We start from the raw sequence: 19,146 nt of genomic DNA on the forward strand, positions 1-19,146 counted from the left end.
CGTTCGCACCCTTAAACCACCTCGAACTTATCCTGAAGTCTCTCTGGTAGCGTCGATTTACTTTCTAGCGTACAGTTACCGTTCAGTGCTTCGTCGAGAGCGAGGAGAACGTTCTATTCGACGAACGGCAGGCAACGAATGCACAATAATTAAGGAGATAACCGTGTCGAAGCCTACCACGCTTTCCCATTATACTAATCGACGTGGTTCTTTTTCGATTCGATTAGCCGTCTGGTGGCAGGGAAGTTAGCGTCAATCGAGAGTCAGTCGTATTGAAAAGGAGTTAACCCCGTTGCTTCGATCGAGTGAACGGGTGAACGCGAACTCGCGGACCTGCTCAAGCCAATCCTCGTGCGCGCGCGAGCCTCGTTTTTATATTTTATTGCGAGCCTCGCGGACGACTCGTAAACATTCGCCAGGGGGACGCGAGGGATTATCGATAAATTTTCTGTAGTCGAGTTAGCTCGTAAAACGGACCTCGCCTTTTTCGATAAGAAAGTAGGATACTTGGACGTGTCTGCGCGCCGTTTCTGCTCTGTTCAAATAACGCTCCTCGTAATTATCAGCCACGATATTGACGTAGGATTGAGGTATCTTTACGGACGAGGACTCTCGCCGAATTCGACTCGGTTGTCGAAGCAAGCTGCGATCGTAAAAACCGTTTCTGTTCGTTCGTGTTTCACCCTGAAATGACAATCCTTCGATGGGACTCGCACGTTTCGTTCTCAGCATCGCCCAATCTTTACAACCAACACGGAGAAAGTTGATTTATGGCACTCTGATTCTTCTCGATCGGTTAGGATTTTTTATATCGATACAAGAAATCGATAAACAGAACCATGCGACCATTACACGTGTAAAGTAGTATAAAAATACTGGCGAAGATACGAGGCGATACTGAAAATGGAAGCATAGATGTAACTTGAAAGTTACACGACGTTAGATTGGCTAACACGCGAAGTACGATCGCTTGTAAATTACACGCGAGCACTTTTTCAAACAGTCGCTCGTTTCCTTTTCGTCGTGTAACTATCGCTGAAAAGCCATCGAACGGGTCGAGACTCGAAATCGAGAACGATCACGGATCGAAACTGAAAATTGGAAGCATAGATTCACGTTTCAATATGTAACTTTCAAGTTACACGACGTTAGATTGGCCAACACGCGAAGTACGATCGCTTGTAAATTACACGCGAGTATTTTTTCAAACCGTCGCGTAACAATCGATGAAAAGCCATCGATCGACTCGAAATCGAGAACGAACACGGATCGAAACTGAAAATGGAAGCATAGATTCACGTTTCAATATGTAACTTGAAAGTTACACGACGTTAGATTGGCCAACACGCGAAGTACGATCGCTTGTAAATTACACGCGATCACTTTTTCAAACCATCGCGTAACAATCGATGAAAAGCCATCGAGCAGGTCGAGAATCGAATCGACTCGAAATCGAGAACGATCGCGAATCGAACGGAGAGGCTCGACAATCGTAAACAAGCTGAGAAATTACAACGTGGAGATCGCGAACTCGTTTCCACGGGACGTCGAGGAGGAAACGAGCAGAACTTTCGTCCCGAAACGAGCCAAGGCTGGACGGTTGTTCGCGCAGGAACGGGAACGGTTGTTAACGGTACGAACTGTGGAAAAGTTCGCGCTGGAACGAGGCTAACGTGAATTAGGAAAATAAAACCTGCAAACCGCCAGCTCGACCAATAAAGAGCCACCCTGGTTTTGCAATGGCACACACATGCCTGCAGTGCCTCCATTATTCCGATTAAACCGCGTTACGCTTCGCGTACCCTGCGATGAGTAAGCGAAACGCGATTTTACCTGGCAAAACAGCGCAAAGAAAGCCTGACAGATCCAGGCCTCTCTAAGGTTGGCTGCTGTGGCCTCTGTGTTCGAAAGATCGGTTTAATCGCTCGCGATAGCAAACACGGGACACTGCTCCTATCCGCGAGATAAAAAAACGTTTATTATTGACTCGCTGCCGGTTGTTTGCATAGAAACGCGGCCACGTCGTTTCTGATTTATCTAGTCGCCAGTGTCGCGCGTTGAATTATTGAAATCGGACGATCGATCGTGTGTAGAGGGTTCTTTTCAAACGAATTTTTGAGTAATTGCATTCCATAGTTTCACGAAGGATTAGAGATTGGTACAGAATCGTTTTGTTCGTTGCAAATGGGTAAATGAATTTTTTATAACTGCCACTTGATTTGATTTTCCTTCATTTTAGTTGTGAGGCTTTCGTTCGTGTTTTGTCGAGGCATTAAATGGCGCACAATCGGTGAGGGATCAGAGAAGATCGTTGCGTTCACCTGGACCCATCAGCTTCCACTTTCAGCGGCAGTAAATCAATTTAAGCACAGTGGAATTAACTATCGTCAGTCAGACAGATCGTCTGACCCCCCGTCAACGTTGATTCGTGGTACCATCAGACCCGTTTTACCCACTTCCGCAATTTATGGTTCCCCAAAGCTCTCGTGGCTCTTTTTCGAATCTCCCTAAGCAATTAACCAGCGCGCCCAGCTGTGCCTGTGGGTTATCACGTGCTCGAACTGTGCTTTAATTCGCTGCGATTAGTATTGCCAGTCAGTCTTCTGCAGAACTTTGCAAACAATTAATATAATATTGCTAACGACTCTGTAGAACTTTGAAAACAATTGAAATAGTATTGCCAGCGAGTCTCATCGAAATAGTATTGCTAACGAGTTTCAGCAGAAGTTGGCAAGCAATTAAAATAGTATTGCCAGCAAGCCTCAGTAGAACTTTGCAAACAATTAAAATAGTATTGCTAACGAGTTTCAGCAGAACATTGCAAACAATAAAAATAGTATTGCTATATAGAGAGCTTCAGCAGAAATTTGCAAACAATTGAAATAGTATTGCCAATAAATCTTAGCAGAACTTTGCAAACAATTAAAATAGTATTGTCAATAAATCTTAGCAGAACTTTGCAAGCAATTAAAATAGTATTGTCAATCAATCTCAGCAGAACTTTGCAAACAATTAAAGTAGTATTACCAGCGATTCTCAGTAGTACTTTGCAAACAATTAAAGTAGTATTACCAGCGATTCTCAGCAGAACTTTGCAAACAATAAGAATAGTATTGCTAACAAGTTTCAGCAGAACTTTGCAAACAATTGAAATAGTATTGCTGAGGAGTTTCAGCAGAACTTTGCAAACAATTGAAATAGGATTGCCAGAGATTCTCAGCAGAACTTTGCAAACAATAAAAATAGTATTGCCAACGAGTCTTAGCAGAACTTTGCAAACAATTAAAATAGTATTCCCAGAGATTCTCAGCAGAACTTTGCAAACAATAAAAATAGTATTTGCTAACGAGTCTCAGCAGGACTTTGCAAACAATAAAAATAGTATTGCTAAGGAGTCTCAGCAGAACTTTGCAAGCAATTGAAAGCTCCTCTGAAAGACACACGCGAAGTTGAACAGTTCTAATAATCCCACGCGCAGTGTAGACGCTGGTTTTTGCTAAATACCTCCAATATTTGTGCATTAAAGACCGCGTGGTCGCGTCGGTCAGCGACCTCGTTCGCCGTGGCAATTAACGATGTGTGCCGATCCAGCGTGGCGCCTTTGCTCCGTCGCTTTCATTCTCGCACCCGCGCGTAATTACAAAGCGTACCGCTAAAACGCGGAAGGGTAAACACGCTGTGATTTAATTGCGATTTATACTCCAGCTGGAACAGTCGATCATTAACCATCGAGTCGAGGCCACGACAAACACGGTTCGAGAGGGTCGCGATGCCCCGGAAATTCGCGAAACAAATTTACCACCCACGTCGTACCTCGTTAATTGGCCACTCTGTTAGCAACAGCTTCGTTTTATGACCGCATAAACGCGATACACACGTCGCGTTTAGCATAGTCGATCGATTCGTCGCCTTAGATGAAACGTCTCGCAGGTTTTCGCTGATTTTCACACTCAGTCACACTCCAAACGAGACTCGTCTGTGTTCTAATTAAGACACATGGGAGACGCGTGACGCCAGTCGCGTCATTTCTCCCAAGTTTCCGTATCAGAATGCTTGAACAACTCGCGGACACATCGAACTGGTCGCTGAACGGATACGTTTCGAATGGACCACGTATCGCCAGGTCTTCCATGGCCTGTTTTATATTCCCCTCTAAACGCGTTTATTCGAAGCGGAGCGTCCGTGGTACGTGTCAGGTTCAAGAATCATGGCGAACTTATGAAATTGAACGTAACCGCCTGGCGTCGCGCGTCGTTCCGCGTTATTCACGCGACGCAGCATCCGCTTCATCTGGTTTGAAATTGCATCGCGAGTCGCCACCGCGAATTTCCTCGCTGCTTCTCTCGTTTTCATCGCTGAATCGCTCGCGTAAAAGAAATCGCAACGTAAGAGTGCGACGCGTGTCGTCACCCTTGGCAAGGTTAATCAACGGATACGAGAACGACGCGAGTCGAATCGCGAATCAATCGACGAACAGAGATCAGCTGGTACCAAAACGACGCGGAGGAATCGGTAGAAGAGCCACGTTGGCCTCCACTTTTCTTCGATTCGAACAGTGCTCGTTTCACCAGCCGCCTCGATGGATATCGCCTTGACATAATTGGCCACGGTTGCAGCTCGCGTTGCAGTTTCGTCTCCAATTAACATTGCTCGCAGGTTGTTCGTCCACCGTTGCATCCGCTGTTCGATGCTCTGTCGATCGAGCAGAAACGTAGTCGCAAGAGCGGAGTCGCGTTCGAGATCGAAAGTAAGGGCCTGGTTAACCGCCAGGCACGTTTTTCTCTCCCTTCTCCACGCGTTCTCCTCGTTTCGCGAATTACGGAAACGCACCATCCGGTAATTACAGCGCGAGAACGCCTCGCGGAGAACCAGGTCGAACAGCGCGCGCTCTCGAGCGTGTTCCCATCGACCTGAGGCGCGATCGCGGATTTGCCCGCTCGGCTACGCAGAAGTCTTCCAAGTTACCCCAATTACTCGTACTTTTGTTGGCTCTGAGAGCAGCCAGCTCGCTGATACGGGCACAGATAATCTTGACCTTAATCGCAGCATCGACGACGCTGAAGCCGTACGACTGTTCCGGTTTATCGTCGAGTTGATCGTCTGCTAAGATCGTTTTAAAAGCGACCCGTCTCGACACTGGCGTTCGACTCCTCAACGAAGTTGTCTCCTGCTCCTGTTTAATCATGCGTATCGTCGCGGATGCACTTGCCTCGAACATTTGAAATTTCTGTGCCGTCGAGCGTCCACTTGCTCGATTTCCAGGAGATTCCACGAGGTTTCTTCGCGCGTGGGAATTATTTTATTTGGAGTCTCGAGACGGATGAGGAATCTGTTCCTGTGCGTCTCTTGGCAATTATCGATACCTCGTCGAGGCTGTAAATCGAAACGATTACGGTGGTTACGTTTATTAATATAGTTGTTTCCTTGCTCCTGTTTAATCATGCGTGGCATCGCGGATGCACTTGTCTTAACATTTGAATTTCTAAGTTGTCCAGCGTCCACTTGTTCTCTTCCTATGAGATTCCAAGATATTTAAACGTGTGAGGACTATTTCATTTCGCGATGAAGAATTTGTTTCTGCGTTTCTTAGCAATTTTTGGTCCTTCGTTGCGTCTGAAGTAGAATATAGACTAGATTATTGTTGCTATGTTTATTAACCACTTGTTCTCTTCCTATGAGATTCCACGATACTTCTCGACGCGTGAGAATTATTTCATTTCGCGATGAAGGATCTGTTCCTGCGTTTCTTAGCAATTTTTGATCCTTCGTCGCCTCTGAAATGGAACATAGACTAAATTATTGTTGTCATGTTTATTAACCACTTGTTCTCTTCCTATGAGATTCCACGATACTTCTCGACGCGTGAGAATTATTTCATTTCGCGATGAAGTATTTGTTCCTGCGTTGCTTAGCAATTTTTGATCCTTCATCGCGTCCAAAGTGAAACATAGACTAAATTATTGTTGTCATGTTTATTAACCACTTGTTCCCTAAGAGATTTCCCTATAAGATCTCACGATATTTAAACGCGTGAGAATGATTTCACTTCACGACGGATGAAGAATTTGTTCCTGCGTTTCTTAGTAATTTTTGATGTTTGATTTGTTCTCTTCGTATGAGATTCCACGATACTTCTCGACGCGTGCAAATTATTTCATTTTGCGACGAAGGATCCTGTTTCTGCGTTTCTTAGCAATTTTTAATGCTTCGTCGCGGTTGTAATAGAAACGATTATTGTTGCTACGTTAATTAATACGATTTTTCTCTGTGTTTTGAGCAGAGTCGCCGAGCTGAGCGAAGCGATCGAGAGAGAATGCGGCGTGGTCGCGGCGCACCAGGTGCTCCTGATGAGCGGTGGCGAGAGCCTGGAGCCGAGCACGCGTGTCTGCTCCTATTCTGCCGGGACCGATACAAATCCGATCTATTTGTTCAGCAAGGCCGCCATCGAGAGCCACCTTCCACCCACGCCAAGCATAGACTACGGTTCCGGTAAGTGGCCATCTTTTTTTACCATTTAAACGTAGTTTTACTTCACTTTAAACCTCTCTGCCTCGCTCACTTTCTGTCGTTTCCTACGTAAAAAACTCGCGTCTTCGTTTTTGCGACGTGTAGAGTGAAACATAGTTGGTAACTGTACTGAATTAAGATGAATTATGGTCGTTAAGGGTTCAATTGCAGGTTCAATCCCTCAACGTCTTCATTTATCAGTTCTTTATCGATAAATCGAGGTTCTCTGGTGATAGATTGAATTTGGGGATGTCACGAATTCTACTTGGAATTTTAAGCAAGCTTCTAGGTGGTTAACATTCGTCACTCTACTCGAATGTTACGTATAGTTAAGGATTTTTCTGTAGTGATAGATTGAAACACAAATTTGGGGATGTCACGAATTCTACTTGGAATTTTGAGCAAGTTTCCAGCTGGTTCTCATTCGTTACTGCACTCGAATGTCAGATACAGTTAAGAACAGTTAAGAATTTGACAAACTCGAGGTTACACGCGAGATGAAGAGAACTTGGCGAAGAAAACGAAGAGAGAGGTGACACGAGCTGGAATCTTACTCGAGGCACATAATAACGATCGCTATCAGTGGAGCACTCGCGAGCAGAGAAAAATGGAGACAGACGATATCAACGCGATGATAGCGACACTTCTGCAACAACTAGACAATCTCGAACGTTGTCTCTGCGAAGCAGCGCAACGAAGAAACGTAAGCCACTCGTTAGACTATTTTTCCAAAACGAGATAAACCTTTGCAAACCTTCAAACTACATGTTTTGATACTTTGCAGCAAAGCATACGATGTGCAACGACAGTGCAATTAAGATACGATCCCAGCTGGACGGTGAACGTTTATCGAATACTTTGAAGCGCGATTGATCGATGTTAATCAGCTGGTCCCTGCGATTAGCGCACGGAGCTGCGCAGCTTCATCGCCCCCCTGGCAATTAGAGTGACAAGTAGCGATCGAATCGCTGTAGTTGCTCATTGAAAACCCAGATACATCTGCCTTTCGTAGCCCGTTATCGCGAGCACGTCGATCATAGCTGGCTCTGTTCTTCCTCTTCTGCTTCCCCAGCTGCTTTCTGCAAGAACAAATTGCTCGAAGAGATTGCGCGTTAACCTTTCACGGTGCGATTCGACTCCTCTGTTCCACATCAGACTGTCTCTCGTTTCTAACGCTCAACTGGAAGCAACAAAGTTCTGTATCAGACTCTCATGGTCCACGTTGAACTACCAGCGTCCTGGTGGAGAACAGAAGCGTTGCAGTCTGCGTCGCGTGATCCCAATTACAAGTTTCGAGTCGCCTAGAAAAATGTCTGAAGTCACTCGCTCGATCATCCTGTTGCATTTCATCGCAACGTGACTCAGTTATGTAATTGCATTACATAAATAATTTGCAAGCGATCGCTACTCTTAATGGTTAGAGCCAGCTCTCGAGCGAGGACGAGAGATGTCGTTTTTCGCCCTCGCGAGGAGACAGAGAATCAAATCGCGAGTACGTAGAGTTGCTTAGACGCTGAGCGTCCTCGAAATCGAGTCGTCGTTGTTTCTTCCATCGCGACAACGTCTCGTTCGCCAGCTAAACGACAGAAGTCTGTTAACAGCGCAATCAACGTACCGTTAAACGCAAATCGTGCATTTGATTAGTCGCTGCACCTTCTGGCTCGCGTATCTCCCTGGCATGCAATTTTATTACACGCAGCGGACGACGTTACGACCGCTCGAAACGTTTCCTGGATAGTCCAAGTCAGGTAAAACCGTTTTCGTCCTTTTACCTGGACTCGACCCTCGTTTCATTGTATTCCAAGGCTCGTCTTCGTTTTGTCGCGCCCCTTTTGTCGAGCTTTCCAGAAACAAGTTTCAACGATCAATCTCTCGCCTCTATTGAGCATTCCAAACTGTAAACCGTGCCCTCAGACGATTCTTTAGAATTTCGTGGAGATTTTCTAAAGCTCGCAAAACCTCGCAGCTGCACCCTTGTTCGAACCTGCGATTATCCGCTGTACCTTAGTTATACAGGGTTCCATTAACGCGAAGCTTAGGTCTTGGACCGTTATTAGGATCCTCGAAAGGTGTATTCTCAACGAACTTTTATTGCACGCTGAGTCCTTGAATATTTCACAAATAAAGAAACCATTAGCAGCGTGGGTAGATCCTACGTTCGTTAACTCCTCGCTCTTTTCAGACGCCGTGAAATCGATTCCTTGCTAACCGAAGCTTCTTTATTATCCCTGCTGTCTTAGCTTCGAGTTTCACGCGGCAATTCACGATCCACGATGCTGTATGCATCGATAGTGCAACCACAGAGACCGCTTCGACACGACGCGTCTCGAGTCGACCCGTTTCCATCGTCCCTCGAGTCGATCAGCGACTCGTGCTTTCGATTCCCGCGGCGGAACCGCGCCACTTCCGGTCCCATCCGTCGCGCGCGGCACAGAACCGCAACAGTTTCGTTCGTCGACCGTGAACCACGAAATTTGATGAATCGAGCGCGTCAGTCTTATCAGCTGATGGCGGTGGACGTTGTTGGAACCCTTTTTATTGCGGTTGCCAGACAATTCTGCGAGCTACGGATAAGAAACAGCGATGCGGTCACGTCTCGACGCTGACATATTGAAAACTTTATCGCTTACCATGCGAATCCGCGTTTTTTGTTCCACCTATCTCGCGTTGAAATTGGATATATATATATATATATGTATATGGTTTGGATGGGATTATTTTTAGAAAATGATCGTATAATTTATGCAGCGTTAAATGAAACGTTTGAGCAGTTTGTTAGTGGTGTTCGATCGCTTTTTTATTGAATTTCTGGGATATGTTATGAGCACATCCTCAAGATATTTAATTTGTAGACATTTCGATGGAAAATTCGAAAATTTATCCACGCCAGGAAATGAATTTTAGTTTATATGAATGTATACGCAATCGAGCGCGTATGTAGCTTTTCTGAGTTGTTTGTTAGTGATATTCGATCGCTTTTTTATTGAATTTCTGGGATATGTTATAAGCACATCCTCGAGATATTTCATTTGTAGACGTTTCGATGGAAAATTCGAAAATTTATCCACGCGAGGTAATGAATTCTAGTTTGCGTGAATATGTATGCAATCAAGCGGGTATGTAGTTTTTCTCCCCCCTTCTCGAATCGTTTTATCGTATCTGAATATACCATGCGGTAAATTAGCATGAATTGAAGAAAAAAGGACAGTTTTTTTTTTAGCAGTAATTTGTAGCGGATCGATAAAAATGAAAACGTATGACAAATTAATACTGAAACTGGTATCTGCAATTCAATTTTTGCCGCGAATACGTAATTTACATCATTAGAGGTTCGTAATTTATGTATCTACTTACATATATATATAAAACGTAGCCAGTTTGTACGCGATCTTCAATCCTTTCGCTGAAAACAGCGAAACGTGTCTCGAAAATGCGATAATTAATTTTGTAGATTAGTTACGATCATATTAATTACTTCTTCGAGCGATGCGAAGTTCAAGGGTGTATTTGAGAGATCTTTCATACCTGTAGATCAGAATAAATTAATAATTGCCTGCACTTCTTCTTCTCAAACTCTCTGAAGAAAGTAAGATCTTGACCATCTTCAATAAATTCGCAACAAATCCTCGTACAATAGAAATCGAGTTATTTAAATGACTGCAATATATTCAAATGCGTCAAAAGTTCTGCTCGACGTCTCCAGTTTGACAATGGAAGGGTTGATTCCACCCTCTCGCACGATTCTCCGAATTACCATCCGAAACAATCCCGTTCTCTCGAAGTTGCTAGCATATTCGCAGCCCCCACGAACTAACCTGTGCATCCCTTGATTCAACAACCCCCAAGCCAGCAGTTTCACGAGACACGTGAGAAGTTGGCGGCCAAGTCTCAGCGAGGACACAAACGAGCCGCAGACGCAACAAGACTTTGACCCGCGTCAACGAGCCACGCGAGCCAACTTTGACCTGATTCTTTTATCCAACGGATAAAGATCTGTCCCACCTCGCGAGCCGTGGCCATCAACGGCCACTCGAACCGCGACGTCTTCGCGTCGCTCGAAACTGGGTCGCGCGTTCCATCCACGTCGCGTCCTATCCCTTTTAAAACTGAGATCGGTTCTAATCGTTTCACTGCCTTTGGATTGGAGATTGTAGCTACGATCGTAGAGTGAAAATCAGAAAATGACGATGGTTTGTATCGCCACTTTTGAGAAATGTCAGCCGTTTTATCGCATTCTATGCCTTTTAAATCTGAGATCGGTTCTAATCGTTTCACTGCCTTTGGATTGGAGATTGTAGCTACGATCGTAGAGTGAAAATCAGAAAATGACGATGGTTTGTATCGCCACTTTTGAGAAATGTCAGCCGTTTTGTTGCATCCTATCCCTTTTAAATCTGAGATCGCTTTTAATAGTTCCACAGCCTTTGGATCGAAGATTGTAGCTAAATATCGTCGAGTGAAAATCGAAAAACAACAACGGTTCGAACCGCCACTTTCGAGAAATATCAGCCATTCTGTAATCGCCAATTTATAGGCGAAGTGGGACCATTTTTTAACGTTGCATTCTATTCCTTTTACAACTGGGATCGGTTCTAATCGTTCCACAGCCTTTGGATCGAAGATTGTAGCAAAAGATCGTCGCCTGAAAATCAGAAAATGACGATGGTTTGTTTGCATCGCCACTTTCCAGAAATATCAGCCGATTCGTAGGCGAAGAAGGACCATTCTTAACATCGCATCCCATTCCTTTTAAATCTGAGATCACTTCTAATTGTTTCACAGCTTCTGGACAAGGTTGTAGCAAAAGATCGTCGAGTGAAATTCAGAAAATGACGACGGTTTGTATCGTCACTTTCGAGAAATGTCAGCTGTTCTGCAATCGTCAATTCATAGGCGAAGGAGGACCATTTATTAACGTTGCATTCTACTCCTTTTAAATCTAAGATCAGTTCTAATCATTCCACAGCCTTTGAATTAAAGATTGTAGCTAAAGATCGTAGAGTGAAAATCGAAAAACGACGATGGTTTGTATCGCCACATTCGAGAAATATCAGGCGTTTAGTAGGCAAAGTGAGACCATTTTTATTGTTGCATTCTATTCCTTTTAAAACTAAGATCGGTTCTAATCGTTCCACAGCCTTTGGATCGAAGATTGTAGCTAAAGATCGTCGAGTGAAATTCAGAAAATGACGACGGTTTGTATCCGCACTTTCGAGAAATGTCAGTCGTTCTGCAATCGCCGATTCGTAGGCGAAGCGGGACCAGTTTTTAACACCCCGCCTGGCTGGGCGAAAGCGATCGATTAATCGCGGTGGTTACGCAACCCTCGTACGGTGCAGGAAGTTTTGAAACGGCTCGTGGAGTTACCAGTTGATAGGCGATTTTTTGCTGACGAGAGAAACTGGGTCAGCTCGGTGCGTTATCGTTTTATGTGGAATTAGCGATGCGTCGAAGCGACGGATGGGTCTTTCGATTTCGTGGTCGATGTTCTCGCGAGACGAGAGCAAAGCAAACGACGAATCACATCGAATCGACTGCATTATTCGATAGAACCAAACCACGCATTTTTAAAGATACAAACCAATCCAAATACGTTTGCGAAACTCATACACTAATTAGTTATTAATAGGCTAAAGGTTAGGCTGGGTCAGTGCGCAGTTCTTCAAAGGAAATCGGATATTTCCCAGCAATGATTGCATTCCAAAAATCACTCACAAATAGCACAAGTAGAACTATAAAAAAAAACTCAAAAAATTACTTAAAATAGCTAAATAAAAGCCACCTTAAAGTACCCAAAAAATGGTTTAAAATAGCTCAGCTGTAAGCTAAAAGAAAAATTCAACAGCGAAGCATCACCGCTGCAAAGACTCGCGAACTGGCTCTGTCGAGACGTCGATAATCTTTTTCGCTCGTTCCACATTCTGACGCGGGACCAAGGACAACTTGGTGAGCGACGTCGTTCCGACGACGCCTCTCGTTAACCGTCGAGCGAGTCGCTAATCGAACAGAGTGGAAATTAAGGGCGTCGCGGAGACGCTGGCTAATGGTTTTTGGATAATTTCACCTCCAACTGGGACGCTCGGTTTCTAAGCAAAATTGGGTTACGGAGACACGTGTTGCGTCAACGGTTGCGGAGCCTGGGACGTGTAACTGTTCTGAGAGCCGGAGAAACCTCGAAACGCGAGAAGAACCGCGAACTAGCCGCGTGATTACGGTTTTTTCAGCGATCAAGGATACCCAAAGTTGAATAAATTTTAACTGGATTTTAAGGAACAAGCGTTTTCGTTAAAGTCGTGTTTTCTTGCATCTATTCTCTATTTTTAGCTTATAGGCTAAGGAAATATCGTTTCGAAGAATCGAGGATCATTAGCTCAGTCGTCAAAAGCTCGTCAAATCTGACGATTAAAATCAGACCATCGAGAATTATCACCAAGAATCTTTAAACTTTTCAACGAGGCACTACTTAGTGCACTATACTAATTTTTTATTTGCTGGCGACGCTGTTATAAATTGTGAAAAATCACGATCGAGATATCTGCGAGAGATCCTTTTAAGTACCAATAATTTAGCAAACTTTTCTGCAAAATATGAATCATTTATTTAGAAAATGGTGTAAATCCATTCGCAGCTTGGAAATTGTCAATTATTTTAGTTAAATTCGCCTGAAAGAAATTTATATAATCAAATTGCATATCGATAAATTGTCAGATCTGCTAACATTCAATTTTCTCGAAAAAAAAGAAAATGAATTTCCATCACTTTCGAAATAAACGGTGCAAATATATAAAAATTGATTTTGGAGAGACAAAAAGGAATAAGGACGCATATGAGAGAAGTACAATATTTCAGCTCAGTTCGCATCCATCTTTTTATAAACCAAGAACAGTAGAACCTTCGTATCGGTATTTTCCATCGAACACTCGTTACTTTTCCATTCGAGGCTGCACAATTTTCCGCGTGCATCACTGTTCCTCGAACGAATTAATGTCCACGATCAAACAACAGAACTGTTTCCAGAATCGAACTTCACAAATCCATCTGTCATTCCAGACAGTCGCTCAATTTTAAAAATGATTCACTAAAGCAACCCTCAGTGGAGTTGTGGTTCTCTTCAGAAGAATTTAGAGCCACGTAAACGAATTAGCGTTTACGATCAAATGACAGAACTGTTTCGAGAATATAACTTCACAAATTTATTTGTCATTCCAAACACTCGTTCGATTTTAAAAATAATTCATTGGTGCAACCCTCAGTGGGGTTGTGGTTCTCTTCAGAGGAGTTTGGAGCCACGTGAATTAATTAATATCGACGATCAAACGACAGAATCGTTTCGAGAATCGAACTTCACAAATTCATCTGTCATTTCAGACACTCGTTCGATTTTAAAATTAATTCATTGGAGCAACCCTCAGAGGGGTTGTGGTTCTCTTCAGAAGAGTTTAAAGCTACGCGAACGAATTAGCGTTTACCATCAAACGACAGAATTGTTTCGAGAATCAAACTTCACAAATTCATCTGTCATTTCAGACACTCGTTCGATTTTAAAATTAATTCACTGGAGCAACCCTCAGTGGGGTTGTGGTGGCTCCAAATGAGTTTAGAGCCACGTGAACGAATTAACGTTCACAATCAAACGATAGAATTGTTTCGAGAATCAAACTTCACAAATTCATCTGTCATTTCAGACACTCGTTCGATTTTAAAATTAATTCACTGGAGCAACCCTCAGTGGGGTAGTGTTGGCTCCAAAGGAGTTTAGAGCCACGCGAACGAATTAACGTTCACGATAGACAGAAGATTCTGTCGTTCGCGACGGAATCGTTTCGAGAATCAAAGTTCACAAATCCGTCTGTTATTCCAGTCGTGCAATTTTAAAAGTAATTCACTGGAGCAACCCTCAGTGGGGTTGTAGTTCTCTTCAGAGGAGTTTAGAGCCACGCGAGCACGATTTCAGGGGCGACACAAGTCCCCAGTGCAGTTCGTTTTCACTTTCGCGGGAAATGGGACGATAAAATGAATATTCGCTGTGCACGGTTCACGCGTGTCGCGAACTTTGATAAACGACGTACGCTCGTGAACGTTTTCTCGTTGCGTCACTCTCGTCTCGCTTGATCCAAGGTGATCGCATCCGAATCGATGACATAACGATCTCGCGGAGAACGAAGACGACTGATAAAAGGGTACGTCGTTCGGTTATTCTACGTGTAATAACGTGTTAACGTTTTCCATGGCTATTATTGCGTGGCAATTGAATCTGATTAACCGGAAGAGCTTCCTAGAATCGTTGAAACAAACGCTGTTTAATGCTCCGCGTTTAACTCTCAATAGAGAATCCGTGGCACGTGCGTTGCATAACCCAGCAAGGATCAATCTATACTCGGTTCAAAGTAAACAGGTGGAATGCCTCAGTTAACCATGATGTGACTGGTAACCCGTCAATTAAACCGTAATTCCACCGTAACGTGGTATTCGAGCAAGATCGAAACAAAGTTGCGCATAACGGTGACAAAGTGTTTCCTCAGCGTGCAGGTTTTTTTATTAAAAATGTCACTTTACGAACGATTTCGCAATGCTAACTGACAATTCTTTAGACAGTAACTTCTTTGAAGAACAACATCAAGTTTAAATGGATCACAGCGATACAAGCTTCGTTGAAAAGTGTTTTCGAATTAGAACAAATTTTGTGATTGGTTACGAATCGATGGTATTCGAACAAGATCGAAACGAAGTTGCGCATAACGGTGACAAAGTGTTTCCTCAGCGTGCAGGTTTTTTATTAAAAATGTCTCTTTACAAGCGATTTCGCAACGCTAATCAACGATTCTTTAAATAGTACCTCCTTTGAAGGACAACATCAACTTTAAATTGGTCACAGTGATACAAGTTTCATTGAAAAATGTGTTCTAATCAGAAGAAACTTTGTGGTTGATTGTGAATCGATGTGCAAGGCGAATGTGTGGAACACAGTACCAGTGTGCGCACAGGTACCTTCTTTGAAGAACATCAAGTTTAAATGGGTCACAGTGATACAAATTTCATTCAAAAGTGTTTTCTAATTAGAAGAAATTTTGTGGTTGATTACAAATGGATGTATAAGGCGAATGTGTGGAAGCAAAGAAGTGCCAGTAGCGTTTTTTTTGGTTGCATCGAGGAAATATGCGTTCGCGAAGCCAAGGAGACGCGGTCGATCGTCTGACCAGCCACCAGTCACGATCCACATACGCTTAAGGACTCGTTGACCGGGGCTGTCGCACGCTCTATCGATAGTCGAACCCACTTACGTGACGTTTCACCAGTCAGCTGACGGATACGACACGCGAGCGAGCTGCTGAAGCGGCGATCGCGTTCTGAACAGCTGCGACAGAAACGAGAATTCTAAGTTCGAAATTCTGAAATTCCACGAAGGACATTTTTTTCTATTCCCCTCCTCGAATCTCGTGAAGAATTTTAATTAACGTGGGATGTATAACGCGTTCTGAACAGCTGCGACAGAAACGAGAATTCTAAGTTCGAAATTCTGAAATTCCACGAAGGACATTTTTTTCTTTTCCCCTCCTCGAATCTCGCGAAGAATCGCGAAGAGGAGAATTTTAATTAGCGTGGGATGTATAACGCGTTCTGAACAGCTGCGACAGAAACGAGAATTCTAAGTTCGAAATTCTGAAATTCCACGAAGGACATTTTTTTTCTATTCCCCTCCTCGAATCTCGTGAAGAATTTTAATTAGCATGGGATGTATATCGCGTTCTGAACAACTGCGATAGAAACGAGAATTCTAAGTTCGAAATTCTGAAATTCCACGAAGGAAATTTTTTTCTTTTCCCCTCCTCGAATCTCGCGAAGAATCGCGAAGAGGAGAATCTTAATTAGCGTGGGATGTATAACGACTTGAAACGACTCTGAGTTAAGATCTGTCCATACTCCAAAGAAAGAAGAATTAGTGTATCCGAACTATTTGCAGTTCGCGTTTAAATTCGACAAAGCAGCTCTCTAGCGATGATCTTAGATCAAACACGTGATTCCATATTCGTGGCTGATACGAGCTGGCACGTTTGCATACCCAGAGCCACTCGCATGATCTCGATCGACGTTGTAACAGATATTCAAACCGGATATCTAAATCCCACGTAAATGCAAATTGTAATGCTGGCTGTTGTTTGAGGATGACGTGGGTCGACGAACTCCAGTTGGTATTAATCGTGCAAACAAGAACAGACTCTCTGTGTGCTTGCACGAGCATTGGTTATCCAACAGGAGCGGCCTTGAGCCCGACGAAATGCGAGGATCAAACAATTGCTCGTCCAAGAGCTGAGAATTTCAAAGAGACGTCCTTTTTGCCAGCGTAAACGGGATTGAAAACGCGTTACTGCGAGAGTTAAACGTTATCCCAAAAATCTAGATTCCAGAAGCGTTTCAACGATCGACAGAATCACTAGCATAAGTGTATTTAGCTGGGAATAACATCGACGTGATCCAAGAAACGAAAACTCCCGTTACTCCTCGAACCTTCTCACACACACAGCTTCCTAATTAAAGAAAAAATGCCAAACAGCTCGAGATTAGTGGCTTCGTATCGATGGACGACGATAGAAGAAGCTGAACAGTTAACTTAAAGCAGAGTCGGTCAGCTTTTTGCTCGGAACAGATTACACGTCGCATCGTGGAAGAAGAACGCAACGCGTCGTGGAAGAAAGCAGCGGTTTGAGTTTCTTCTGCTCGAGGAAACAGTCTCGAGAGTGGTTCCCCGCGGAGCTGAGGATTTTTCTGCGACCAGCTCATCGAGCGTCCTGTCCACTGTCGCGAGGATACGTTTCCACGGCCATTCGATTCAATTGGCTCGAGCCACCGTCAGCTGATCCCCGTTCCGCCTCGAGGCGCGCGCGAAATTGGATTTCATCTTCGTGGAACGACCACCTGTCCACCTTTGATCACTGCTCTCGTTCGCGGCGCCGCAGCACGAGATCTCTGCCTACTTTTGGCCCCTGCGCGCGGTCACCCTCGCTCTTTTATTCCAGCTGGCCTTGGATTAATTTATGCCATCGGTACGCGCTCGAGCTGGGCCCTGGCTGGGTCTTTGACCCACCGTTTCGACTAAATACGACCGTCGAAACTTGATCGTGACACTTCTCGAGACACGAAGCTGACGAAGACGAGACAAAGTTCTGAGAAATTTGAACTTTGAACCTAGGAGTTTCTGAGAGATTTTTTAAGAAATTTAAACCCTGAAGTGTACGAGCTTGATTATTAGATCGTGGGAATTCTCGTGGACGATTTTGAAGAATTCGATTTGATAAATTTTCGATGCGAATAGGAGGAGACAGTCGATGACTTCGAGATTCTCGAGATACACGAAGTTGACAAACAGGCGACAAAGTTCTGAGAAATTTGAACTTTGAACCTAGAAGTTTTTGAGAAATCTTTTAAGAAGTTAAAGTGTACGAGCGTGATTATTAGAGCGTGTGAATTCTCGTGGACGATTTTGAAGAATTCGATTTGATAAATTTTCGATACGAACAGAAGAGGACAGTCGATGACTTCGAGAAGATCAAGACGTTACTTTTCCTCCATCTTTTATTGAACAGTACTATGCATTGCTAATGGTTTACATAAATGTTACGTGGCAGCTGGTATCGAGCAGGGCATTTAAATGAAAACAGGAAGAACGTGAGAAACTGACTGGCGAACCAAAGTGGAACTCTCGACTCGGCGTGGTTAACTTATTCAGCTTCCTTAAAACGAATGGTAATCCTGTTAAATAAGTAAATTGATCAATCCGTGAAACATGCGCGTGGAGCAGAGTGATTTCGTCCGCTGGTGGCGTTTCTCAGCCACTGGAATCGTCTGGTAATTATCGAACAGTTAGAACGAACGGCGCGTCGCGTATGAATCGTGGAGAAAAAGTATCGAGGCGTTCCATTTGCCTACTTCGAGGGCCAGTTGGGTCGAAAACCGCGCGGTAGACGCGGATGGGAAGACCGTAGAAATCGCGCGATTTCGAGCTCTCTGGCGATGGCGTCGCGCGGACAAGCGCGTTCCTCCTCCTCGCGGCGTTGCTCGAACAGAAGCGAGTCGATTACAACGTTTCTACCCTCGCGAGGGCCACGAGGAACGGCGCTACGACGGCTTTACGCTTTAATCCGCGACGATTTGCATATCCGCGCCACCACTCGCACCGTTTCGCTTTGACCGTCAGCGATTATTTCGAGCTGGCGAAATGTCGATATCATTTTATTTTAGAACGAATCTCTTGGCACAATGCGTCATTATGCGACAGGGACCACGTGTGTGTGCGAGGAGGACGTCACACGACGTCCTCACAGTTCTCCATCGACGCTCGTTTATCGATCGATGCTTCTGTTATTCTAGTTGGTCTGTCGAATTTGATCGTCCACGTGTCGCTTCTCGATTCTAATTGGAAAAGTGCGAATCGCAAATTTTAAATTTGACGCGACAGACTATCTTTGTCAAGTTTTTGGAATTAATGGTCGTATTAAGTATATATAGAAACGTTTATTACGAAACGTTTATATCGACACTCGTTTATCGATCGAAGCTTCCGTTATTCTAGTTGTTCTGTCGAACTTAATCGTCCACGTGTCGTTGCTTGATTTTAATTGGAAAAGTGCGAATTGCAAATTT

General features: G+C 44.0%; 1 protein-coding gene across 2 annotated transcripts in view; it reads left to right on the forward strand.

The window, feature by feature from the left end:
* Positions 1-19,146, forward strand: part of Atg17 (autophagy-related 17) — a 58,571-nt gene that overhangs the window by 4,217 nt on the left and 35,208 nt on the right. For both annotated transcript variants that reach the window (XM_076907960.1, XM_076907961.1), the window contains exon 2: positions 6,281-6,489. In XM_076907960.1, the coding sequence (XP_076764075.1) occupies positions 6,281-6,489 (209 nt within the window). The remainder of the gene's footprint in view (positions 1-6,280; positions 6,490-19,146) is intronic.

Source organism: Xylocopa sonorina, chromosome 17 (assembly GCF_050948175.1).
Source record: "Xylocopa sonorina isolate GNS202 chromosome 17, iyXylSono1_principal, whole genome shotgun sequence".
In the NCBI taxonomy this organism is placed as follows: domain Eukaryota; kingdom Metazoa; phylum Arthropoda; class Insecta; order Hymenoptera; family Apidae; genus Xylocopa; species Xylocopa sonorina.